The sequence below is a fragment of the Oncorhynchus masou genome, chromosome 14, assembly GCF_036934945.1.
Source record: "Oncorhynchus masou masou isolate Uvic2021 chromosome 14, UVic_Omas_1.1, whole genome shotgun sequence".
NCBI classification, from domain to species: Eukaryota; Metazoa; Chordata; class Actinopteri; order Salmoniformes; family Salmonidae; genus Oncorhynchus; species Oncorhynchus masou.
In genome coordinates this window covers 5,192,797-5,220,569 of record NC_088225.1, presented here as the reverse complement: position 1 = coordinate 5,220,569, position 27,773 = coordinate 5,192,797, and the positions used below count along the sequence as shown (strand labels likewise).

The 27,773-nt window shown below is 44.8% G+C and overlaps 1 protein-coding gene across 1 annotated transcript; it reads left to right on the top strand.

Annotated features, from left to right (window-relative positions):
- The first annotated feature begins 499 nt into the window (after positions 1-499).
- LOC135554016 (protein phosphatase 1 regulatory subunit 1B-like) lies at positions 500-27,714 on the top strand. Its single transcript, XM_064986010.1, has 5 exons — positions 500-1,012; positions 23,142-23,225; positions 23,343-23,418; positions 24,572-24,709; positions 25,689-27,714. Exons 1-5 carry the CDS (start codon positions 899-901, stop codon positions 25,841-25,843), a joined length of 567 nt encoding a protein of 188 aa, XP_064842082.1. The 5' UTR covers positions 500-898; the 3' UTR covers positions 25,844-27,714.
- The last annotated feature ends 59 nt before the right edge of the window (positions 27,715-27,773 follow it).

Genomic DNA, 27,773 nt, shown 5'->3' with positions numbered 1-27,773 from the left:
AGGAGCTGTTTACTAAATTAGCCAACCGATCATAGCACATGCCTCTCTGCCCCCATGCCTGATGCTGATTCTACTGCATCTATCATTATTTATTCCTAGTTTTGTCCGGTCACCCCTCTGTGTTTCCGTCTTTTCTTTCTTCCTTTCCACTCTCTATATCCCGTTGTCTCTCTATTTCTCCCTGTTTGCCCCCCCCCTGCTCTCTCTCTCTCTCCTCCCCCTCTCTCCCTCTGAGAGCACAAATCTCTCATTCACAAACAGAGGCCAAAAGAGGCTCAGCTGATGGGATGAGATTATCTTTTTTTTTCTGATTACAAACCAACCTCAGCTTTAATATATACAAAAACACAACTCCTCTCCCTCCGGTCCATCCCTCCCCCTCTCTCTCCCCTCCCTCACTCTAGCTTCCCCCGCCCCCTCCCTGCCTCTGTCCCACCCCCTTCTCTCTCTCTCTCTCTTTCTCTCTGTCTCTCTCTCTCTCTCTCTGCCAGCTTCAAGGACGTGTCTCAATTACTCTTGTTGCACAGGTTGTGAGCGAGGGAAAGAGAGGGAGGAGAGATAGAGAGATAAACACACTCCACCTAGAACGTCAAACACGAGTAAGTGTCAGACAGAAACAGGCAGAGAGGAAGAAGGGAGGGAACAGGGGAGATAAAGGATAGGAGAAATAGCTGACCGTGAGTGAAAGAGGAGAGGGACAAAGATAAACAAAGAGAAGTTCATCTGTTTTGTTTTTGAAGGGAGACAGTGGCAGAGAGGTATATATAGAGAGAGATAGACCCAGCAGAAGCAGGACTACTGTACAGTGTGTTGTGTTGGGACCTTCCTCCAGGGAGCCCAGTGGAGCAGAGCTTAGTGCCTGGTGAGAGAGTGACCCCCCTGGGACACAGACACAGCCATGGATCCCTCTGCGTTGGATGAGGTTGGAGACGAGTGCAAGGAGAGCAGGAAGATTCACTTTGCTGTGCAGTCCTCGGCACCCACCCAACTGGACCCCCGGCAAGTAGAGATGGTAAGTGAGAGAACTGGTATAACCGTGTCTGTGCTCGTACAGTCCGTATGTGTTTAGCTTGTCCTCAGGTACCTATGTGTGCAAGCGTGCAAGTTCATCGTGTTCTGTGTGTGTTGCGTCTGACCTGTGTGCCTAGTGTGTTTTCCTGTGTGCATCTCAGTTTCTCGTGTTACGCACATGTCCTACAGATGTTTGACCTTACAGCCTAGTTGCGGGATATAACTTATAGTTGATCATGATCACTATCAGGGTTGGAACTTGTGGTTTACCAGACTGGGACAAACCTCGCCGTATTGGACCGTCAGTCTCAGCTGTAGTTTGACTTCTCTTTTTTGTTGTTGTATCTTGATCTGTGGCCTGATCCTCTCTGTCTTTTTCTGATACATGGTTGAGAATACAGTGTTGTCGTATCTCCTTCTCAGCTGTTTCTGATACTTTATTCTTTGGCCTATTTAACTACGTGTCCCGTTGGCTCTGAATGTTATCACTCTAGCCAGTTAAACCGCATAAAAGTCTACCATGGTTTGTGATATTGTTGTAGTCACAGAACTATAGTGAATGATTATACGAGTGACTAATATTTGTCTTCGTCTGACAGGTTTTCTTTTGGACTGCTAGCCCTTCTCACTTCACTTCTTCTATTCACTACTCAGTTTGTAGAGTCTGTTTCCCTGTCTTGCCTGGTTCTTTTCTACTGTTTGCCTGTAGTCATATAAAATTTGGAACGGGACAATTCTGGTTCTTCTCCTTGGCCCTGCAGCCTGTCGACAGTGTGTTTTATTTTAGTCCGGGAGAAAGTAGGTCAAAGTAAGAGTTGGTTGGCTGCTGTGTGAGATCCAGGCCAGTGGTTCAGCCCCAAAAGATGCAGAGAGAGAGAGAGAGCAAGAGAGAGAGCGAGCGAGAGAGGAGATAGAGAAAGAGAGAGCGAGGAAGACAAGAACGCTATACGATGGAGGAGTGCAGAGAAAAAGGCACAACCTGTTTTCTCTCTCTTTCACCTGTCTGGTGTCAGGTCCCTGAGCTGCTGTCCCTGTTACAGAGCTCTATCTCACATCAGCTAATAGTTTGGCATGGCACTGTCTCCATGCTTTAGCCTGATTGAATCACTTACCGTGTGCAGTCTCTGACTCAAGGACACGACTGCAGCACTCAAACATCTTGGGACGTGAACCCATGACCCTCTCCTCTCCCTGTCCAACAGCCTTCTCTGCTTGAGCCCTGAAACCCTCGCTCTCTCTCTCTCTCTCTCTCTTAAAGAAGTGTTAAAACTCTTAGTCAATATTTTTCTGTTCTGTTCACGGCTCTCTTTCTTCCTTTTTCTCTGTGGAACTGTTGCTCAATCTCCCCTTACATCAGATGTTGTGAGCAGCTGCAGGCAGGCTCCCCCCTCCCACCCTCCATGGGGCATCGTGTCTGGCTGGCGCCCCCATCCGGATAGCAGAGGCTGGGGTCATCTGGTTTATTTGAAAGCAGTTTAGATAGTTTACAGTAAAGTCCACAGTAACGTTCACATCTACAGAGAGGTGCAGGTTAAATGGTGCTGACTGTACTCTCCTCTGGGAGAGGCTCCATGAAGGGACTGCTGTCTGTGAGTTGTGTTGTTTGTTTGTGTGTGTGTGCGTGTGCGTGTGTGTGAGATTTAATGTAAGTACCCATGTGTACGAGCTAACTTGTGTGTTTGTGGCCAAGTATTGAGATGTGTGTAGTTACCATACCACACAAGCATACTGTCACAGGAACGACAAAAGGGAGTGTGGGGAGAGTGGAGGATGTTTTACAGCTGTGTGTGTGTGTGTGTGTGTGTGTGTGTGTGTGTGTGTGTGTGTGTGTGTGTGTGTGTGTGTATTACAGGAGATATAATCTAGCAGTGGTTATTTTGGGTCCCCAGGGACACTGGGGTGGGCATAGTTAATGACTACAACTCATTTTTAGGAGACCCTCATTATCCCACAGCATTAAATACACCCACACATGTATACAAACACAGTCAAGGCCAGTATTTACTACACAAATCACATCAATTATGTTAGCGCCACAGTTTTAATGACAGCTTTCAACTCTAACTACGTAGACTGCAGTACAGTTAGTATACTAATCTAGCAGAGGCCCATAGGAGTCATTTACCCGGAAGCACAGCTAACATAATTTAATAAACAGCACCGTCACAATGACCAGTATAATACCACGGGGTTGTTTCCATGACGACCGGCCGCACAGCGAACGTTCCACAGCCTCCGTCACAGATCACCTCTGAAAGGTCACTGTTTTAATGGAGAAATGTCTCTTTGTGTCTGGGTCGTTTGCATAGGCACAAGCTTGCACATGTGTAAATGTATGAGTGCATTCAGGATCCTGATTTCTGCCCTGGGGGGTTTTAATGTGAGCGTGGCTCCCATAGCTGACACCTAGTGTGCCCTGGACCTGACTCAGACAGAGAGAGAGAGAGAGAACGAGAGCACGGAAACATGCCCCACGGTAAGGTGACCAGATTTTGGATATGAAAATCGGGTACATTTTTGTTGTGGCTAGCGGCGCCCAAAAATGATAAGAACAATGTCACGGAACTATATTTAATACATTTTCGCTATAGTCATTTCACATAGTTGATGTAATTATAACACATAAATGGATTACCCATGCTAGACTATCTAGTAATTTTAAAGTTTGCTGCAGTGGTTAAAATGTTTCACTGATCAAATGTTGGCCTGAACATTCTCATAAAAGGGCTGTGGCGAAGCCCTGGGAGCAAACAAGTTTGGTACAGGGACAGATAACATTTTTACACGCAAATCTGGTTGGATACAGCGTTGGATTATTGAAATATCAGACTCAATTTAACTCCAAAGTTGCTTTTTTTTCTGGGGACATATCTGGGGACATTTCTGGGGACATTTCTGGGGACATTTCTGGGGACAGCTCACCAAAATCGGGGGACTGTCCCCAGAAATCAAGGACATCTGATCGCCCTACCCCATGGCCTCATTCACACTTAACACTTCGACCAACTAGACAAGACCCCAGCACGTCCACTGGCTTGGTACACGTGTAGGCTATCCCACTCAACATCTGATTCAGGAAAACTTCATGCACATAAGATTAGTGTTTCTTGACAGCCGTTTCAACATTCGATGTGTTCCTCCATGCTCTAAGATTTTCCCAAAGGAAATGTACGATTTTAATAGGGAAAAATGTAATGCAACTCCTGTGTCACAAAGGTCATTGTGGTGACCTACAGTACTGGATCAACAGCACATGGCAGTGTGTGTTTAACCTCCGTATTCCCCCATGTAATGCTCTGGGAGGGACTGGTGTGGGGGAATGTTCATAATGGACACAGATTAGGGTCATCGTTCAGACCGAGAGGCTCCAGTTGATTCACTCACAGTGAGTCGGCCCGCCCCATCCGTCTATGGACTAAACACACAACACGAGCCCTCTCCATACTAATCCCAATGTAAATCCACCTCTGATCCTATGGATTGATAGAGAAACTCAGGGGACCAAGGGTATCAAAGTACACCAAAGGGCAACAACCACCCGGTCACCTATTTTAGGTCCAATCTAAATGAATCCAGTAAATGGAATAGAGAGCTTCTGTTGGGGTGAAAAGGGGTGAACACCCTCACCCTACCTCACTCTCCTGAGTTACGTGCCCTTCTTTTGGCTGGGCGTCACACAGTAACCTTTGGTTCAGCGAGTGTTTGTGTGGTAACACTGTGGATCTAATGGACTGTCAATATGCACTCCTAGCCAGAGCTTCTCAGCGGAGGGCCCAGAGCCCAGAGCATGCTGGGTTGGTAAGACAGCAGGATCATTTAGGCTGCATGTGTGTGCCATGTCACCAGAGTGGGTTCTAATCCAGAGGTGATTCGTTGATGCAGTTTATCTGCCAATGGGATGATTCTAACGATGTGTATTAAAGGAAATTAAAATAGTGAAATATGTTATGTTTATTTAGGTGTTCCATTAGTTATAGCTCACTCACAAGAAAAGACAGTGTCATTTTTTCCCCCCTCTCTAAGGTCATCACCAGAGCGCTTTGTTGATGAGTGTCTTGTTATCAATAACAGCATCGGTGGAATTGATTGGGCTGGTGTAATCAAAGCACGATGGATGGCCAATTGTGTGATACCTTACAAAGTAACAGCTGTTAATTAATTAAAAAGACAGTTAACTATTGTCCGACAGTAACATTTAAAAAAAGGTAGAAAACAATGGCTTAATCATGCACATAACAATAAGGATTTAATTTTTAAAACTTGCACCATTTTGTTTTGTTGTGCTCATTTGAGAGAAGAGTGTGTCTGTGTGGCTACCTTAAAGAACAACTGCCCCTTAGGCTAATATCTAAATGAGAAGTTGTTTTCTATGTGGCATCGATATGAGTCAGAAACAGTTATTCTACTGTCAAAACTGACCATGCTACAAAGTGTAAATAGGATAATTTTGGTTATAAAGTCAGTCTGGTCCAAAATTGAGTTTTGTGAGACTTGTGGTCTTGACTGCATCACAATGTAAATGAAGATTTGTTGTTTTTTTTAACCTGCCCACAGCTGGCAGCACACAAGTCATCATCAATTCGGGGTGTAGCTGCAGGTGACCCAATCGTTGTAAATTTGGGTTAGCTTTGGATATCAGTATGGGGCTAGATAGGGAGCATCGGTACATTTAACAATGTACATACGACAATATATTAAATTCCAATAGCTCCAAATTTCAATGACTTAAAACCAACTATAAATAAATAAATTAATATACAAATATTGAAAGCATTTCATGAGAAAACTACAAGGTTTGCAACATTAAAATATTGTCTCATTTACATTGTGTAATTTATCGACGGTCCCTAACTTGCCCCGGATGGATATAGGCTACCCAAAATCAAACAAATTTTGCTACGATTGCACACCAGCCGGCTGAAGCTAATTGGCTAAATTATTTGCCTAACTCTTCCAATCTGCGACACACACACAAGACAATTCAGTCATGGCACCTAGAATTTCCTTATTAACCAAATATAAAGTGAGGCCTAATCACGAAGTGCGGTCGTCCTTTAAATAGATCAGGAGGAAGTGGCTTTGCGACTCCCCTCCACAGTGACCACGTAATTTGGTTGTATTGTGGTTGTGTGTCTGTTGTTACAACTGTCAAGTTTTCCTCAGCATGTGTGTGTTTACTTTGCAGTATGTGCGCGCAGGTGTTTGTGCAAGCGTGTATGGGGTTTTGCATGCACACTGCTGTGATCAGGGCTGGCTAGGTTACTTTTCAAATTTAATCCATTACAGTTACTAGTTACCTGTCCAAAATTGTTACTTTTGGATTACCCAAACTCAGGAACGTAATCTGATTACTTTAAGATTACTTTCCCTTTAAGAGGCATTAGAAGAAGACAAAAAGGATCCATCAAACACATTATTTTGGTGTGTCATCATAGTGACTTGTGGTCACGCTCGCTCAGGTGGAACAAACTTAAACTTGTGCCATTTTTCAATGCTGAATTAATTGTCATTGAGAAAACAGAAAGGTGTCAAAATGTAATTTTTCGCCAAAATCCTTTCAGAATTTAAAAGTAATCCAAGAAGTAATCATCTATTTTTTCAAAAAGTATCTGTAATCTGATTACAATCTTTTTTGCTGGCAACTGAAAACAGATTTTGTTTTGTAATCAGATTACATGTAACTGACTACATGTTATCAATTACTCCCCAACCCTGGTTGTAAGGGTGAGGGTGTACATTTGCATATCTAAATAAGATCTTGTTCTATTAGGAAAGTGAATCCCATACTAATACTGCTCCTCTTTTTAATTGAATCATATTGATTGACTATGAATAAACCCAGGCTTTACATGCTTCCTATGATCAATGTTTTCCATGTGGCTTCTCTCTCTCATTATCTAACTGTAGTCAATATGAATGTTTCTCTCTTGTGTAGTGTGGAAGACCTATTCCTTTTGTGTAACTGTATGTGCTCATACTTGTGCGTACCTGTCCTCTGTGAGTCTGCAGGTGTTGTATAAACAGGTAAAGCACAAATATTGAAAGTAGGCAGAGTGATTTGTGGTGTGATGACACTGTAGGCAGTCATCATAAGATCAACCAGAGAGCACTTCAAGAGCATGGGGGCTTATTATGATGTAACATGTGTGTGTGTGTGTGTGTGTGTGTGTGTGTGTGTGTGTGTGCGCGCGCTGCTAAAATGCTACCACCCAACCCCGGTGTTATGATAAACGAGTTCCCTGTTGCCTGTTGGCTTTGGGTACACACATATACAGCACTGCAACAGCGCTCTCCATAAATCACACCTAGCACGGCCTACCTAAATGTCAACTCCATAGGAATTAACATTATATCTCGTGAAATGATTACCCAATGCTATGAATATAGTTTCAGTAAAATGCATTCATTTACATAATCTCAGACCCTATTCTAAACATGCACATCCACATAGTAGGTAATCTTGCACATCTGCACTCTTGTACTCCAGCCAGTCAGTCAGCCAGCCAGCCAGCCAGCCAGTCAGTCAGTCAGTCAGTCAGTCAGCCAGTCAGTCAGCCAGCCAGCCAGACAGCCAGCCAGTCAGCCAGACAGTCAGCCAGTCAGCCAGCCAGCCTGTGAGCTACAGGCTCTCAGCAGTGCACCCTGCTGCTGTGACAATAACAGCAGTACCATTTCCAATGAGGGGAGAAAGAGGAAGGATTACGATCTTACAGCTCTGTTGCAAACAACAGTGGTTGGGGTTCTGGATCTGTCATGCTAGCTGATCCTGTCAGGAGTGGATCAGACGGTTGGGTCAGTACCAGGACCAAGAACTGCCCACATGGTTCTGGGTTTACAGTGGCAAGAAAAAGTATGTGAACCCTTTGGAAATACCTGGATTTCTGCATAAATTGGTCATACAATTTGATCACAACAGGTCACAACAGTAAACAAACACAGTCTGCTGAAACTAATAACAGATAAACAAATATACGTTTTCATGTCTTTATTGAACACACCGTGTAAACATTCACAGTGTAGGGTGGGAAAAGTATTTGAACCCTTGGATTTAATAACTGGTTGACCCTCCTTTGGCAGCAATAACCTCAACCAAATGTGTTCTGTAGTTGCGGATCAGACCTGCACAACGGTCAGAAGGAATTTTGGACCATTCCTCTTTACAAAACTATTTCAGTTCAGCAATATTCTTGGGATGTCTGGTGTGACCTACTATCTTGAGGTCATGCCACAGCATCTCAATCAGATTGAGGTCAGGACTCTGACTGGGCCACTCCAGAAGGTGTATTTTCTTCTGTTAAAGCCATTCTGTGGTGATTTACTTCTGTGTTTTGGGTCGTTATCGTGTTGCATCACTCAACTTCTGTTGAGCTTCGATTGGTGGACAGATAGCCTAACATTCTCCTGCCAAATGTCTTGATAAACTTGGGAATACATTTTTCCGTCGATGATAGCAAGCTGTCCAGGCCCTGAGGCAACAAAGCAGCTCCAAACCATGATGCTCCCTCCACCATACTTTACAGTTGGGATGAGGTTTTGATGTTGGTGTGCTGTGCCTTTTTTTCTCAACATATAGTGTTGTGTGTTCCTTCCAAACAACTCAACTGTAGTTTCATCTGTCGTTTCATCCACAGAATACTTTGCCAGTGGTGCTGTGGAACATCCAGGTGCACTTTTGCAAACTTCAGAAGTGCAGCGTTGTTTATTTTGGACAGCAGTGGCTTCTTCCGCTGTGTCCTGCCATGAACACCATTCTTGTTTAGTGTTTTATATATCGTAGACTCATAAACAGAGATGTTAGCATGTTCCAGAGATTTCTGCAAGTCTTTAGCTGACACTCTAGGATTCTTCTTAACCTCATTGAGCATTCTACGCTTTGCTCTTGCAGTCATCTTTGCAGGACGGCCACTCCTATGGAGAGTGGCGACAGAGCTGAACTTTCTCCATTTATAGAGAATTTGTCTTACAGTGGACTGATGAACATCAAGACATTTAGAGATACTTTTGTAACCCTTTCCAGCTTTATGCAATTCTTAATCTTAGGTCTTCTGAGATCTCTTTTGTTCGAAGCGTGGCCTTGTCCCGGACCTGCTGTTTTCGACTCTCTCTCTACCACAACTGGCCACCCCTCAGAGGCTGGTTCCTCTCTCGGTTTCTTCCTAGGTTCCTGCCTTTCTAGGGAGTTTTTTCTAGCCACCGTTCTTCTACACCTGCATTGCTCGCTGTTTGGGGTTTTAGTCTGGGTTTCTGTAAAGCACTTTGTGACATCGGCTGATGTAAAAAGGGCTTAATAAATACATTTGATTGATTGATTGATTCACGGTATAGCGCGATTGGAATTTAAAGGCAATGTTCCCGCTGCATATGTCAGCTTAATCGGAAATAACCCTTACATTTCAATCGCACTATACTGCGGATCTTCCGCGATGCGGATTGAATCGACCCCTTAGTGTATGTATAAGAAAGGACGAAGGTGGAACAGTGGAACAGTCCTGTGTTTGTATTCGACTGACTCTTGACCGATGGCTAATTAACTGAGCAGTGGGCTAGTGTAGTGGGCAGGTGGGTGAGAATGGGTACTGGGGTAGGTGTGACATCATACTGCCAGTAGCTATAATTACTTTCCTATATGTGTGGTCAGTGGAGAAGCTGCTTCCTCATAGTACCAATCTGTTGACACAGTTAACCATTGGTGGGGTCAAAGGTCTCTTCTGATGTTTGCTGGTTACTCATCGAATCCCAGTGAATGGTGTCTGATATCATCAAATATTCTACTGTGACACTGGGATGAGTGTGAGTGGATCTGATAGAGGTGTGACATGATAGAGCTCCCGAGTGACGCAGCTTTCTAAGGCACTGCATCTCAGTGCAAGAGGTGTCACAACAGTCCCTTGTTTGAATCCAGGGTGTATCACATCCGGCTGTGATTGGGAGTCCCATAGGGCGGCGCACAATTGTCCCAGCGTCGTCCGGGTTGGGCTGGTGTTGGTCATCATTGTAAATAAGAATTTGTTCCTAACTGATTGGCCTAGTTTTAAAAAATGTTTTTAAATAGAGCTGTGTAGCTACTGTACTGTGTATGACTCTTAGATGTTAGAGAACCTAGAAAGAAAGGGGCTGAGGTTCCTATAGGTAGGTTTGTTAAGGTGCAAGAAGAGGTCCTGTACATGGAGACAGTAATGGGATGCTGGTGTTTGTTTTATTTATTAGTATTCCCATTACCCGGCGCCAATGGCAACAGCGAGTCTTACTGCGGTCCGACACATAACGAAAAATACATTACAGACAAAATACTTTACAATGTATGTACATTTAAAAACATGAAACATTAATGGCATCAAACACATCCAAGATGTGGTTTCCATGTGGTTGATACCATTCCATTAACTCCATTCCAGCCATTATCATTATTATCCTCCCCTCAGCAGCCTCCACTGACATATATGTCAGTACATACACACAACAAGTAGGTCACATGGGAGAGAGGCGTTGTGCCGTGAGGTGTTGTTTCATTTGTTTTTTGAAACCAGGTTTGCTGTTCACTTGCACTATATAAGATGGAAGGGAGCACCATCCAATCATGGCTCTGTATAATACTGTATGTTTCCTTCAATTAGTTCTGGACCTGGGGACTGTGAAAAGACCCCTGGTGGCATGTCTGGTGGGGTAAGTGTGTCACACCTGCTCCCGCTCCCCCTCTCTGGCATTGGACTCACCTGGACTCCTTCACGTGGTTGATTACCCCCTGTATATCTGTCTGTTCCTCGGTGGTGCTCCCTGTGTCAGCATCAATTGTTATGTGTTCCTGTCCAGACTCTATTCCTGTTCCTGTTCCGTTTCATGTCCGTCAGCTATTAAACCTTCACTCCCTGTACCTGCTTCTCATCTCCTGCGTCGATCCTTACAGAATGAGGACACCATTACAAGAAGCATCAGGGAGTTTTTTAGAGTTTTGTTTTGTTGGTGACGTCGGACCCGGGGGCCGCCGCCGATGGACCCGGGGGCCGCCGCCGATGGACCGGGGCGTGCCTAAGCTGTAATGCCCTAGCTGGCTCAAGAGGTTTCCTTGCCCCGGTTGGCTCAGCAGGTTCCCATCTCACTTCATGCTTCAGTCAGCTCGTTGGGCTCACATTGCCTCAGCCAGCCCATTGTTATTCTTTTTTTTTGTTGGTGACGTTGGGCTTGGATTCTGCCCGCCGATGGAACTGGGGGTGCCTAAGCTGGCTCGTCGGGCTGTCACGCCCTAGCTAGCTCTTGAGATTTCCTTGCCTTGGTTGGCTCGGCAGGTTCCCATATCATGTCATGCTTCAGCTGGCCCATCGGGCTTTCACGCATCAGCTGGATCGTCAGGCTCCCACGCCTCAGCCGGATCGCAAGGCTCACCCAGGTGCGACGCCGGATGGCGCCCCTGGGGTTCGTGGGTGGGGTACTGTCACGCCTGCTCTCTATCCCCCTCTCAGGCGCTTGAGGGCGCCATGCTACCCTTTTTTTTTTTACACGTACCTGTCACCGTCATTACGCGCAGCAGCGCTCATTGGACTCACCTGGACTCCTTCACGTGGTTGATTACCTCCTGTATATCTGTCTGTTCCTTGGTGGTGTTCATGTGTCCGCATCAATTGTTATGTGTTCCTGTCCTGACACTGTTCCTGTTCCGTGTCATGTCCGTCAGCTATTGAACCTTCTCTCCCTGTACCTGCTTCTCGTCTCCTGCGTCAATCCTTACAAAGTGTGTGTGTCAGTGCAGGGTGTAAGTTGACTATGCAAACAATTTGGAATTTCCAACACCGCTCTGGCTGTAGGGATGCTCTGACCCCCTATTTCGGTGTGTTTACCCAAAGCTACAACCTGCTATCTTCGATCCACATGCAGCCCGCATGTGCTGTACCGTCTCTTCCTTCAAACACGATGATCATCAATGTCTTTTTGTGTTTCACTTGTTTTTAGTTCATAAGCTCATAATACCAGCAGCATTCTGTTCAAGTAGGGAGAGAGATGTTCTTTATTTCTCTATTATATTTTGTTATCTGCCACCAAAAGAATTTCATTACTTTTCGGTCTGTGCTGAGTTTCCAAACCACGTCAGCACCACCAGGCTTTTGATTTAAACCTTTGATGTTTTTGTTCTTGACAGAAGTGTTGCAGGGTTGCTAATGCCTCTTAATAGAAACAGAATCGCAGTGCACAAAGGGAAGGATTACTATTCACTTTATTGTGTCGTTGCCTTTAGCACTTAGCGCGACCTAAAGGTCCTACCATTTAATTTGTCTGGGCTCTCCCAGGGCCTGACACGGAGAGGAAGGGTGATAACACGGGAGAATTGAATAGAGTGAGTCCTGCTGCCTTAAGAGTTCAGGCAGACACAGAGCTGTGATAGCAGAGGGTGAACGAGGCTTTGCAGCTATGTGCTCTTAATCAGAGATGGACAGAAGAGCAGAGATGAAGGGGTTAAAGAGAGAGAGGGGGGACAGGGATGGAAGTGTGGATTAGAGAGAGAGAGAATAGTAGCAGATGGGATATTGATTTGCTTGTGTGTGAGAGAGAGAGAGAGAGAGAGAGAGAGAGAGATTTGAATGAGTTGTGTTTGACAGTGTTATGTTGGATGGCTGGTTAGTCACTCCTCAGTCGTGAGTGCGTGCCTGGTTGCACACGTAAGTGTACTTTTAATTCCATAAAAGTTGCCATGCACATACGCAAACACTATTCCCGGTCGGTGTAGCTCACGAGTGTCTGTGTGAGGCCGGGCATCCTAATTGTACTGTATATCAATCACTTGTAAATCTATGTGTGTCTGAGTTAAATTATGGCCCAATGACGACAGTGAGAGAGACAAGGACGGACCGCCCCTTTATGGGACCTAAGTGCTGCCTCCACCTCTATCTCTGGGATCTGCCACACGCTGGGCTAATGAGATGGGCTAATGTAATGAAGAAGTACCTATACCTGGGGGACAGGACAGGACACCCCCTAGGGTTGACAGGGGATTCTAACATTTGGAGTGTCTGTCATTGTATTGTGTTGACATTGCAGGTGCCGGGTGGATATAGCATCTCCCTTTAGAGATGGCTGGTATGACGTAGTAGAGCTCTGCAGCAGCATTAGCTAGAGAGAGCCTCTCTCGCTGCTACGCAGGGTCCTCTGGGGGGTCCTCAGACCTAGTTTACACTGTTCTACTGCTGTCTTTTAATAGGCTGGCCCGTTAACTGGCCTATCTACGAGGACCACCTCTGGAGAGCAGACCCACATCAGCCAGACCTGCACCCCACTCAGCAATGCAAGGGGCGCTAACCCTCACACTCTCTCTTGTTCTATACACACACACGCACACACACGCACGCACACGCACGCACACGCACACACACGCACACACACGCACACACACGCACACACACGCACGCACACGCACGCACACGCACACACGCGCACACACGCACACACACACAGTACCAGTGAAAAGTTTGGACACACCAACTCATTCAAGGGTTTTTCTTTATTTGTACTCTTTTCTACATTGTAGAATAATAGTGAAGACATCAACACTATGAAACAACAAATATGGAATCATGTAACCAAAAAAGTGTTAAACAAATCTAAATATATTTTAGATTCTTCAATGTAGACATCCTTTGCCTTAATGAGAGCTTTGCACATTCTTGGCATTCTCTCAACCAGTTCACCTGAAATGCTTTTCCAACAGTCTTGAAGGAGATCCCACTTATGCTGAGCACTTGTTGGCTGCTTTTCATTCACTCTGAGGTCCAACTCTTCCCTAATCATCTAAACTGGGTTGAGGTCGGGTGATTGTGGAGGCCAGGTCAGCACTCCATCACTCTCCTTCTTGGTAAAATAGCCCTTACACAGCCTGGAGGTGTGTTGGGTTATTGTCCTGTTGAAAAACAAATGACAGTCTCACTAAGCGCAAACCAGATGGGATGGCGTATCGTTGCAGAATGCTGTGGGAGCCATGCTGGTTAAGTGTACCTTGAATTCTAAATAAATCAGAGACAGTGTCACCAGCAAAGCACCCCCACACCATCACACCTCCTCCTACATGCTTCACGGTCGGAACAACACATGCAGAGATCATCCGTTCACCTACTCTGCGTCTCACAAAGACACAGCGGTTGGAACCAAAAATCTCAAATTTGGATTCATCAGACTAAAGGACAGATTTCCACTGATCTAATGTCCATTGCTCGTGTTTCTTGGCCCAAGCAAGTCTCTTCTTCTTCTTATTGGTGTCCTTTAGTAGTGGTTTCTTTGCAGCAATTCAACCATGAAGGCCTGATTCACTTAGTCTCCTCTGAACAGTTAATGTTGAGATGTTTCTGTTACTTGAACTCTATGAAGCATTTATTTGGGATGCAATTTCTGAGGCTGGTAACTCTAATGAACTTATCCTCTGCAGCAGAGGTAACTCTGGGTCTTCCTTTCCTGTGGTGGTCCTCATGAGAGCCAGTTTCAACATAGCGCTTGATGGTTTTTGCGACTGCAAATCATTTTTTTTCCCGCAATGACTGACCTTTGTGTTTTAAAGTAATGATGGACTGTCATTTCTCTTTGCTCATTTGAGCTGTTCTTGCCATAATATGGACTTGGTCTTTTGCCAAATAGGGCTATCTTCTGTATACCACCCCTACCTTGTCACAACACAACTGATTGGCTCAAACACATTAAGAATGAAAGAAATTCCACAAATTAAATGTTTAACATGACATACCTAATTGAAATGCATTCCAGGTGACTACCTCATGAAGCTGGTTGAGAGAATGCCAAGAGTGTGCAAAGCTGTCATCATGGCAAAGGGTGGGTACTTTGAAGAATCTCACATATGAAATATACGTTGATTTGTTTAACACTTTTTTGGTTACTACATGATTCCATATGTGTTATTTCATATGTAGAAAATAGTACAAATAAAGAAAAACCCTTGAATAAGTAGTAGTGTCCAAACGTTTGACTGGTACTATACATGCATGGACATGCACACATGCACACACACAAGGAAACACACACAATGTCAACCATTGAACCATGTCATATGAATCCCACCTGAGTCATTGTCACACATTATAGAATGCAGGAGTGAAGAGCAAAGAAGGGTTGTTATGACCGGAGCAGGTTTGACTTGGTCCTACCAGCTCAGTTTAGTCTTCCATACCCCTATGCTACTGATTAAAATACCATCGCTGAGACGACTCACACAGCCAATTAGTGCCAACGGTTTTATATATAGGAGAACGAAAGAAGGAGAAAGAGAAACATCCAAGGGGGAGGTGTGAAAGTCCCATAAGTCAAAGTAGGTTCAAAACTATCTCTTTTTCCGCTCACCATCACTACAGTTCCACACACACACACACACACACACACACACACACACACACACACACACACACACACACACACACACACACACACACACACACACACACACACACACACACACACACACACACACACACACACACACACACACACACACACACACACAGCAGCTGAGGGGAGGGTGGCTTATAATAATGGCTGGAATGGAGTCAATATGTGACCCACCATCTGTTAAAATAAGGTCTCCTTTTGCTTTAACCTTAGTGTAACCAGGTGAGTCAAGCACCTTCTTATTGATAATGACGGCCTGGCTCTCTTGAAGCTTGAGAGCTGTAATATTTCCTCTGTGCTTATAGGCTCAGTGGGGGACAGGGAGTCCCGTGGGGAGACACATAACGGCTGCAGCCCTACCTGTGGAGCCCATGAGTGGCCCTGTGACAGCTCATCAACAGCCCACGTCTGGGGCCCAAATGACAGCCTATTCTAATATAGTGGACTACCTTTGACCAGGGCCCGCCCCCGGGGGCGCTATATATGGAATAGGGTGCCATTTGGGATGCATTCCTGCTCTTACAGAGCTGCTGAGAGGGCAGAAACACTGGGACTGATACTTAAGGATACTGAACAATGGCTGCAACTGAGGAGAGTGGGAGTGGGGGGGTGAAAAGTATAGCAGGAGTAATCCCACATGCTGTGCCCCTGTATAAAAGCCTGCATGTGAAAGTCACTGACGATCTCATGTAACGACAGAAGTGGGGCGATTGAAAGACTGGAAAATTACAAGTGTCTGTGTGTTATGTCATCTGGCCTGTCCCACCGTCATCCGCCCTGCTGCCACCGTCACCCAGCCGGATGTGTGTGTGTGTGTGTACGAGAAATGCCAGCTGTGTGTCTGTGTGTTGACCCGTAAGCACGGTGCATATTATTTTTGGAAATGGCATGTGTGCATAATCACTGTGCATTGATGCCTGTCACAATAGCTGTTACTCACCCTGACCCCTCTATGCGTTTATTGCTGTATATACTCACCTTCTCTATAATCGAGGGTGACCTTTTCCTGGAAGCAACTTGACGCCATTCATTGGTCCATTACACAAAGTCCTGAATCACTCTAGCAGCCCTAGTAGTCTACAGGTAGTCGTGGCGGTAAAGAGGTTTAGGGTTAAACATTATCGTCTCTTCATTAACATGGGGAGGCCAGTTGTGATGTTAGTAAGAGCTGAGTCACTCATCACACACACACACTCTCTGAGGGTCCATACACACACACATACTGTATAAATCATTTTGTTATACCACAATGACCTTAATTATCCAGCAACACCCTTTCAGCTCTAGGGCAAAAACACATACGCTTGCTCTGTCCCCCCTGTCTCTCGCTCTCTCTCTCTCTCTCATTCACTCTCTCGCTCTCTCGCTCTCCCTCTACCTTTTTGAGCTCCCTTGACATTTGTTATTTTAATTGATCTTGCTCCGTCTGCCTCTCTGTTCTTCTCTCTCTCCTCTCTCTTCCTCTAAAGAACAACGGCATCTCAGAGCTCACAACCAGAGCCCCAGGAAGATCAGTCCTCGACATATCTGGATTGGTAGTACGTATAAGACCAAGACGCATCCCAGTATAGTAGCTGGGACATGGGCCTGGCTAGCATCTGGTCTGCTGTGCTCTGTCTTACCCACTCTTCCACCACCACCTCAGACAGGCGAGGGGGTTGGTTTTATCCAGCAGAGGTATCAGGTGTCAGACAGGCTGACCAGCAGCAGCAGCCCCAGCAACAACCAGGGCCCCTCGCCAGGTCAGTGGAGAGAGATGGAGATGTAAGGGGTCACACAGTGAGGGGGCCCTGCTGGGATGTCTCCCACTGAAGGAGTGGAGAGACGGCATTCAAGCTGAGCGCCATGATGAGATTACAGAACCCGGCGGGCACGTCCCGGGGATGTGGGGGAAGGGAAGAGTGATGGGCGAGAGAGAAAGAGGAAAGCGATAGGAGAGGGAGGGGGAGGTTGAGAGAGAAAGAGGAAAACGATAGGAGAGGGAGGGGGAGGTTGAGAGAGAAAGAGGAAAACGATAGGAGGGGGGGAGGTTGAGAGAGAAAGAGGAAAACGATAGGAGAGGGAGGGGGAGGTTGAGAGAGAAAGAGGAAAACGATAGGAGAGGGAGGGGGAGGTTGAGAGAGAAAGAGGAAAACGATAGGAGAGGGAGGGGGAGGTTGAGAGAGAAAGAGGAAAACGATAGGAGAGGGAGGGGAGGTTGAGAGAGAAAGAGGAAAACGATAGGAGAGGGAGGGGAGGTTGAGAGAGAAAGAGGAAAACGATAGGAGAGGGAGGGGGAGGTTGAGAGAAAGAGGAAAACGATAGGAGAGGGAGGGGGAGGTTGAGAGAGAAGGTTATAAAGAAACAGAGGAGGGGGATTGAGGACATTGTCACGTCACTGTCAAGGAATGAAGAATGATATGTGGGGTGAACAGGATAAAGGGAGGAGAGGATGAAGTGGAATTGGATGAGAGGGAGAGAGGGGAAGTGAGGAGAAATACAGAACCTTCATGAGGAGATTAGGATGTGTTGTGTGGCCCACCAAGCCTGTGCTTTGGCAACAGTGACCTGCTTGCTCTGACGCACAGCTCCCAGACCCAGGAGGTTTTCAAAATGGAACCCTATTCCCTCGATAGTGCACTACTTTTGACCAGAGTTTTGACCGGGACACATGGGTCTCTGGTCAAACGTAGTGCTCTACTGTATGTAGGGAATAGGGTGCGATTTGGGATGCAGACTCTGTTTGCCCTGGTTAACTAGAGGAATGAGATCCACTAGGTCAAACACAAACAAATCCAGAGAGAAACTTCATGGAAAATAGAGAAGTGCTACTGATGTTGTGTGAGACCATAAACAGAGAGGAGCAAAGGTTCAGGCTATGGCCAAGGTTGGCTGGTCTAGATCTAGAGAGAACCCGCTGGTTACAAACGGGTTAAATCAACATTGTTTCAACTTCATTTGTCAACGTATTGTGTGACTTGTTGTCTACGTGGAAAATAAATTATATATTTTTTAAAGTCATCAACGTAAACTGTTGTTTTGAAGGTCAAATTTCAACCACAGACTTATGTGATCATGGTAACCAATATTCAACACAGACAAACCTTGTATAAAATATGTTTAATTTTAAACTTTGTAATTACGTCATTTTCGCTCAAAAAAATAAAGGGAAAACTAAAATAACATATCGTAGATCTGAATGACTGAAATATTCTTATTAAATACTTTTTTCTTTACATAGTTGAATGTGCTGACAACAAAATCACACAAAAATGATCCATGGAAATCAAATTTATCAACCCATGGAGGTCTGGATTTGGAGTCACACTCCAAATTAAAGTGGAAAACCACACTACAGGCTGATCCAACTTTGATGTAATGTCCTTAAAACAAGTAAAAATGAGGCTCAGTAGTGTGTGTGGCCTCCACGTGCCTGTATGACCTCCCTACAATGCCTGGGCATGCTCCTGATGAGGTGGCGGATGGTCTCCTGAGGGATCTCCTCCCAGACCTGGACTAAAGCATCTGCCAACTCCTGGACAGTCTGTGGTGCAACGTGGCGTTGATGGATGGAGTGAGACATGATGTCCCAGATGTGCTCAATTGGATTCAGGTCTGGGGAACGGGCGGTCCAGTCCATAGCATCAATGCCTTCCTCTTGCGGGAACTGCTGACACACTCCAGCCACATGAGGTCTAGCATTGTCTTGCATTAGGAGGAACCCAGGGCCAACCGCACCAGCATATGGTCTCACAAGGGGTCTGAGGATCTCATCTCGGTACCTAATGGCAGTCAGGCTACCTCTGGCGAGCACATGGAGGGCTGTGCGGCCCCCCAAAAAAATGCCACCCCACACCATGACTGACCCACCTCCAAACCGGTCATGCTGGAGGATGTTGCAGGCAGCAGAACGTTCTCCACGGCGTCTCCAGACTCTGTCACGTCTGTCATGTGCTCAGTGTGAACCTGCCTTCATCTGTGAAGAGCACAGGGCGCCAGTGGCGAATTTGCCAATCTTGGTGTTCTCTGGCAAATGCCAAACTTCCTGCACGGTGTTGGGCTGTATGCACAACCCCCACCTGTGGACGTCGGGCCCTCATACCACCCTCATGGAGTCGGTTTCTGACCTTTTGAGCAGACACATGCACACTTGTGGCCTGCTGGAGGTCATTTTGCAGGGCTCTGGCAGTGCTCCTCCTGCTCCTCCTTGCACAAAGGCGGAGGTAGCGGTCCTGCTGCTTGGTTGTTGCCCTCCTACGGCCTCCTCCACGTCTCCTGATTTACTGGCCTGTCTCCTGGTAGCGCCTCCATGCTCTGGACACTACGCTGACAGACACAGCAAACCTTCTTGCCACAGCTCGCATTGATGTGCCATCCTGGATGAGCTGCACTACCTGAGCCACTTGTGTGGGTTGTAGACTCCGTCTCATGCTACCACTAGAGTGAAAGCACCGCCAGCATTCAAAAGTGACCAAAACATCAGCCAGGAAGCATAGGAACTGAGAAGTGGTCTGTGGTCACCCCCTATAGAACCACTCCTTTATTGGGGGTGTCTTGCTAATTGCCTATAATTTCTACTTATTGTCTATTCCATTTGCACAACAGCATGTGAAATTTATTGTCAATCAGTGTTGCTTCCTAAGTGGACAGTTTGATTTCACAGAAGTGTGATTGACTTGGAGTTACATTGTGTTGTTTAAGTGTTCCATTAATTTTTAAGGAGCAGTGTATTATTCACTCTAAGAAAAGTAGAGGCCCTATATACTGCACATAGACTTGAAATCACTGGCCAATTTAACAAAGGAACACTAGTCACTTTAATAATGTTTACATATTTTGCATTACTCATACATATATATATATATATATATATATATATATATATATATATTGTATTCTATTCCATCTCAGTCTATGCCGCTCCGACATTGCTCGTCCAAATATTCATTTTTTAAAGAACATTTAAAGGCCTCCTGGCATCAGAGAGAACATTTAAAGGCCTCCTGGCATCAGAGAGAACATTTAAAGGCCTCCTGGCATCAGAGAGAACATTTAAAGGCCTCCTGGCATCAGAGAGAACATTTAAAGGCCTCCTGGCATCAGATAGAACATTTAAAGGCCTCCTGGCATCAGAGAGAACATTTAAAGGCCTCCTGGCATCAGAGAGAACATTTAAAGGCCTCCTGGCATCAGAGAGAACATTTAAAGGCCTCCTGGCATCAGATAGAACATTTAAAGGCCTCCTGGCATCAGAGAGAACATTTAAAGGCCTCCTGGCATCAGAGAGAACATTTAAAGGCTTCCTGGCATCAGATAGAACATTTAAAGGCCTCCTGGCATCAGAGAGAACATTTAAAGGCCTCCTGGCATCAGAGAGAACATTTAAAGGCCTCCTGGCATCAGAGAGAACATTTAGCAGTTTTCAATCAAATTTCCTGTAATTCTACACATTTTGTCATGGGGAAAGAAATATTTTTTTTACTGTTGCTGCTTTGAAGCTGATATCCTGCCATTCAACACCGAGAGAAAACTTTGCCGTTTTGAAGCTTAAATTACAGTGCATTTATGTAAAATAAAAAAACTTGGGGTGGGGGGGAGGGGTAGTATTGAATATAATTGGTGGAGTACTGTAGATACCAATATCCCTGTGAGCCTCCCAGGCTCGTGTTGCCCAGGATTAAGAACATACATTGTAAGCATTTCACAGTTAGTCTACACCTGTTGTTTACGATGCATCTGAAATTGGATTTGATTTGATTGATTTGATTGGAAATGAATAATTTTACAGTGTATTTTTTACACACTTTTAACTTATTCCACAGATACTTGGCCAAAAGTCTTTTAATCTGTTGTTAGTAATATTACCCCCAAAAAATGTATGTTAAAAAAGGATATATATATATTTTTTTTTAAATGTAGATCTGGTGGTGGACCCCTATTTGACAACCCCTGTTTTAGATGGTTAAAAATAATATTGTTAACACATTGGCAATTCAACAAACCTTTGGTTGTCTTTTTGAGTGAGGAGACTTGTCATGACCTTTTTATTTGACTTTCCAGGCTTCCATCCATATTGTACTGCACTATTCATCTGACCTGAATGCATGTATCCAAAACAACTTACCACACCTAGTTTGCAAACTGTTTAATGCTTGATCTATTTACACTGTTCGAGACTGTGTGCTTGTTGCCAAACCCTCACAGTGGGGTCTACCTGGAATTAAAACTACAGAACAGAAGGCCCCATAAACCGTTCTCCTTGACCCTCTCTCTGCATTCCTTCCATTGTCAAATGAATTAACCCGTCTGTCACATACTGTGAGCACCTAGTTAGAGTGGGTAGCAGGTTACCCATTGGAACAGAGCGTGTGTACTACAGTATATATATAGTAAACAGAAAGCCCAAGGGGAGTGAGCTCCAGTCTGCCTGCCACTGGTCGAGAGGCTGGAGAGAGGAGGGGAGAGAGGAGGGGAAAGAGGAGGAGAGAGGAGGGGAGAGAGGAGGAGAGAGGAGGAGGAGAGAGGAGGGGAGAGAGGAGGGGAAAGAGGAGGAGAGAGGAGGGGAGAGAGGAGGAGAGAGGAGGGGAGAGAGGAGGGGAAAGAGGAGGAGAGAGGAGGGGAAAGAGGAGGAGAGAGGAGGGCAGTAACACTAACCTGATGCTGGGGTTAGATTCCGCCAAGCTCCCCCCTCCATATCCCTCAAGTCTGTGACGGTATACATTCCCCATACCATGCGCGCATTAACTGGAGATTGCATCAACGCACACATGTAATACAGTACCCTTGCATGTACTGTAGGTATTCAGGGCCTCACTGGGAAAATCTTAAATCAATTAGCCACATGTTATGGTTTCCACATGTTTTTGTTTCGCACGTATGCAGACATGAATGCACGCTCACAGACGTGTTTGCTTGGATGACATAGTTTTGCATCAAACTACTGTTCTGCAGTGAATACCCACAGGCACATGCATACTGATTGGTAAACTATGTTTGTTCCATATAATGTATATATCAACCATGTACTAAGTACAGTGTATGTAATGACTAAAGTAGAGTTCAGAGTGATACTGATTTCTCCCGGGGGGTTGTTCTGTTATGTGGGCTAAATCTACTTTCAAACAAAATTATACACCTCACACACATGGTTATGGGCTTAAGAAAATGAAGACACTTGTACCATGTCAGATATATAGTTGAAATGTATTCAATTTTGAGTTTGCGTCACAATATTACACTATATACATCACAGAAGACTGAAACATAACAAAACCATTTGACATAGAAACACAGGATTTTTTTGTGGGGAAAAAGTTTATTAATTATGAAATTATGAAAAATACTAATAACATTGCACACATAAGGCCACTAGAGGGCGCTTTGGTCATTCGACTGCAGGAAAGGGATCCACGTGACATAATTGGATGTCCTCTGTTCTGATGACCAATTGTTGACCCCTAACCTCTGACCCCTGACCTGTCCCGACAATACTCAGACTTGACTCCTCCTCTGGAGTCAAATTAGGAGAACTGGAAACATTACAAGCCCTGATGAGATGGCTGGCACCCAAAATACCGAATTGCTATTTGCATGTTAGAAACGTTCTACACAGAGACTTGATTTGTGAGGTTTTAACACTTCATCAAGAGCTTCGTAAGTCACTCAGGGTATTGGTGACAACGTTGGCTGGGACTTTGTTGTTGTTTACTCTTCAGCACAGCCTCACACAGAAATAAACAATGTCGATGATTCTCTACTTCTCTCTCGTGCGTGTCTAGATCCGGCGCCGGCGGCCTACACCTGCAACACTGTTCAGAGTGGCAGACCAGTGTTCCCCTGAGGATGATCAGTCCAGCCACCAGGTAACAGAGCGCCCCCTAGTGCCTCAGAGGATAACTTCATGTCGCCCTATAGTCACGTGAATTGGTTGCGTTATTTCAAAACTGCAGGCCACATTCAACTTGTTCTTCCTTCCACAGTGGATTGTAGGAGAGAATGGGGTACTCAAGCCCAAGCGAGTCAACCCAAATGTGTATCAGCCACCATCCCTGAAAGGTAAGAGTATAACTGACTGAGTAAGTAGTGTATACATGTCCTCTGTACGGTGAATTCTCCCTGTGTTGATACTGTGAATACCGTGCTTTACTGTTCTGTTGCCTGCTGATTATGTTCTTTGTCAAATGAGGGCAGTGGGGTAAGATGCACATGACCAATTGATACATGTCGTGTCAATCAGTTGGAGCATCTTCATAAGAGTAGGTACTGTACTGTATATACGTGCAAGAGGGATTTCCTCTATGGAAATATATACACATGTTTTGTTTCTATGCACATAATGAGAGAGAGAGAGAGAGAGAGAGAGAGAGCAGTAGAGAGAGAGAGAGAGAGAGAGAGAGAGCAGTAGGGAGAGAGAGAGAGCATTACATTTACATTTAAGTCATTTGGCAGACGCTCTTATCCAGAGCAGTAGGGAGGGAGAGAGAGAGAGAGAGAGCAGTAGAGAGAGAGAGAGAGAGAAAGGGAGAGTGATAGATTAGAGAGTGTGACAGCTGTGAGACACTGAGTGTGAGTCTGTGCAGCTCTGGATCATCCAGGATTACCAAAGGAGTGTATACAGCTGCAGACACACACACACACACTTCTAAATGTTGCTTTATACTTGTTGTTGCACGCAGAGCCATAAACGTAAAGCATTGGAGGCTTGTCAATAGATGTTAATTAAAGGGGATTACTGTATGTGTGTAGAGTGTTATTATAATAACCCACTCTGTGTTCCTGTATACCATCCTTCATTAGTTCAGCCAGGCTGAGAGAGAGAGAGAGAGAGAGAGAGAGAGAATGAGGTGAGTCAGCATTGTTTATAGAGCAAAAGAACAGGGGACCAGGCAGGAGAAATGAAAGGATAAAAACAAATGCAGGAAAGAGAAAAGGACACAAATGTATAATCCCAGTCCATTACAAATTACAAGACATGGAAGTGCTGGCTATTCTGCCCCTCAATTTGTCCATCTGTCTGTCTGTCTGTCTGGTTGGCTGGCTGCTTATCTGTCTGTCTTGCATGGATCTGAAAGCCCGTATGAAGCATGATAACGTTGACAGTGTTGAAGCCTGGTAAACCCAAAACAACCTATCCCTCTCTCCCGTTGTCTCTGTGTTTGTCCCTGTGTGTGTTCCTGTCTATCCTGTGTATGTGTATGTGTGCGTCCAGCCGTCCAGAAGATGGCTGAGGCACACATGCAGAACCTGGGTGTCTACCCCCCCCTGGAAGACCCCTTTGAGGGGGAGGAGTACGACGACTACCCCTGTCATGAGGAGAGGGAGGAGAGATTCCCCACCAAAGCTGCTGGTGAGATAGGGATTCCATACACTGTCAAGCAGTAACATATACACTCACTCATGTAATCGCATTGATGCTTTGACCAATGGTGTAACCAGCTTACATATTTAGCTGTGTGTATAGCCATTGTTATTCAGTGCCCACTTTTCAGTCAGATGGGCTGAATGTTGCACTATGCCGTGTTCAAAACAGCAGGGCCTCAGATAAACTCCTCTCTGCAGACATGTAGCTGTGATATTATATTAGCACATATTAGCATCACTCCACCAAATCTATCAGAGAGCACAGCAGACCTCCCTGTGCTGCCATCCTGCCCTGTGCCAGTCAGGGGGTCAGAGATGCCTAGCCACAGCTAACAGGCTAACAGTCTGCTCTCTCTGTAGCATCAGTAGTGATGCTGGGCTGCCAGCCCAGATGGCAGAGCTTCCTAATGAAATCCCTCCTGTAGCATCGTTAAACGCTGTTTCATTGGCTACTACTGTCATCATTTTTCTATAAATCTGTCATTTGAACGCAACACGGCTGCAGGGTGGCTGTAGTGTCACACATCGCGAGACAGGGACTCTTAAAGATACATTGAACCAGACTGTGATTATCCTCACTAGAGCAATTGCCTAATTATGCCTGCATACACGTGCAGTAGTCACTTTCATATGTACTGGTATGATTCAGACTTGTATACCATGTTTCACACACATGTATTTCGACACACACACTCACAGGAGGCACATGCCTGACCAGGAAATGACAAGTAGAACCAGATTACCATAGACTAGTTTGAGAGTAGAGTTATTATGATGTCCCATGAATAGATTAACCTCTTTCCCTAGTGTTGTTTGTTTACCTTCCCTGCATGTATTTTCTGCAACGTCGAAATCCACAAATCTAAGCAGTCTTCAAGCTTACTTGTGTAGAAGGTAAGTGGTTTGATTGGAAGGAGACCCGTGTGTGCTGCTGTTCTTTGACGTCACCTCTTTTGTCTCCATAGAACCCCAAGCGACCAGCACCACAGACCAATCAGAGAAGCCGGATGAAGAGGAGGAGGGGGAAGAGAAAGAGAAAGAAGAGGAGAAAGAGGAGGAAACGACAGACGAAAAGACAGAGGAGAAGGCAAAGAAAGTGCGCAAAAGTGTAAAGTTTTAACACGACTTTGAAGGGAACAAATGGAGGGAGAGAGACAGATGTGTGAACGACTGAGTGAATGAATGAGTGACTTTAATGTGTGAACGTGTGAGTGAGAAAGAGAGCTTCTAAGTTTGAATGGTAAGTAATTCAAATGAAATGAATGAATGAATGTAGGTACTGTCGGCAAATCTGCAAGCAAAACAAATCGGGAAAGAGAGAGTGAGAGAGGGAGAGAGAATGTATAATAGATATGGCCCTTGTGAAGAGGTGAGGAGTGGCTCCTTAGAACTAATGAGACGAGTGGATAGGGCAAGTTCACCGTGACCTTGAGGTCCCCCTCACTGCAAAGCTAGTCTTCTCTTCCATGGCAGGGGAACCATTCATTCACTTCTCACTTTCTTACTTTGCTCTTTGATGTTACAAAGCAATGGAATAATGGCTAGAAATAATTACACAGCACTCAAAATAACTGCAAACAGACAAACAGCTTGATGAACAGCTTCAGTGTAGAGCGCACACACACACACACACACACACACACACACACACACACACACACACACACACACACACACACACACACACACACACACACACACACACACACACACACACACACACACACACAGAGGAGATATCTTCTCATTGTCAGTTCAGACTATATTCTAAAGCTGCTCTGTTACTGTGCAGATATGATAAAACAGACTCCCATATGGGATCCTTTCAAAATCACAAAGACCTGTATAATGTGTACCAAATTTCACTCTGGCCTAGATTGGATATCTGCAGCATAATCATATTGAGATCTTGTTCATGGAAGAAGTGAGCAGCTGCTGCCATCTTGTGGCAAGATAGGGGATGTAGAATAACCAGAGCGTGTGTATCGACATGGATTTACATACAATAAACTGTGCACTGCATGGGCCTTCAGATAATATGCATCTATATTCATTGAAATGATCTAGATTTGCAATGTATTTGAAACATTTATTTGTGATGCATTTGAAGTTATTTTTGGTGTCCATCAAAGCTATGTGTGTCAATGATGTACTCTGGGTGTATGTGAGGATGCCATGCTTTTGTAAAAGTAGTCCAATTTAGTTATTTTTGTGAGGAAAAAAAAATGTATTCATTTTGTATGCAGAATCAGATTCGTTTTGTTTGTTTGATTAAATAATTTCCTGTGTAAAGATGCATTAATCAACTTAGCTGTATATGGTCTCTTTCTGTTGAACAATTGTCACAACATTTAGTAACCTTTTAGTCATGACTTGGATAACTGTGTTTTTCATATTCTCATGGAAAACAACACAGACAATACAATACATAGTGACTCTCTTTCTCTTCCTGCTGAAATGGAATGACACATTTGAATATTCAAATATTCACCCTCAGAATGTCATTACCATCATATACTCATTGATAATGTCAGTCTAATAAACAGTTTTCATTCATTTCCATCGCATCTGTTCTCCAACTGCAGGATTGCTTGAGTCAGCGGAATATATTTTGATAGTGGCACAGCTGAATGTCTCAATCTGTACCAAACTGCTAATATAGTGTAATTGTTTTGATTCTCTTTTTGTTGGACAATTGAACATTTGTATGCTCTTCTCTCTTGCCTGGGTGTATGGGCTGGGCAGCCCTTTAAAGTGTTAAGACATATGGCACCTACTCCCTCCATTCTCTCACTGTCTGGCTGGGGTGAGCATCCTCTCCTTCTCCAAGTCTCTCTATCCTCCACGGTCAATAGGCGAGTGCCATGGCAAGAATGAACTCAAATCGATAATATTCTTCTTTATTTCATTCTTTTTTTCTGTTCTTGTTAAAGATGTAGACATTTCAATGTGAGCCACAATAACAATATCTATTAAAACACATTTTCCTGATTTGAAATTACTTTGTGTGTGTGTGTGTGTGTGTGTGTGTGTGTGTGTGTGTGTGTGTG

Bases quoted from the DNA above. Each gene is read 5' to 3' on its own strand.
- LOC135554016 (XM_064986010.1), top strand. From the start codon at position 899: ATGGATCCCTCTGCGTTGGATGAGGTTGGAGACGAGTGCAAGGAGAGC. The intron at 1,013-23,141 runs GTAAGTGAGAGA...GTGCGTGTCTAG, and splicing joins ACCCCCGGCAAGTAGAGATG to ATCCGGCGCCGGCGGCCTAC. The intron at 24,710-25,688 runs GTGAGATAGGGA...TTGTCTCCATAG, and splicing joins ATTCCCCACCAAAGCTGCTG to AACCCCAAGCGACCAGCACC.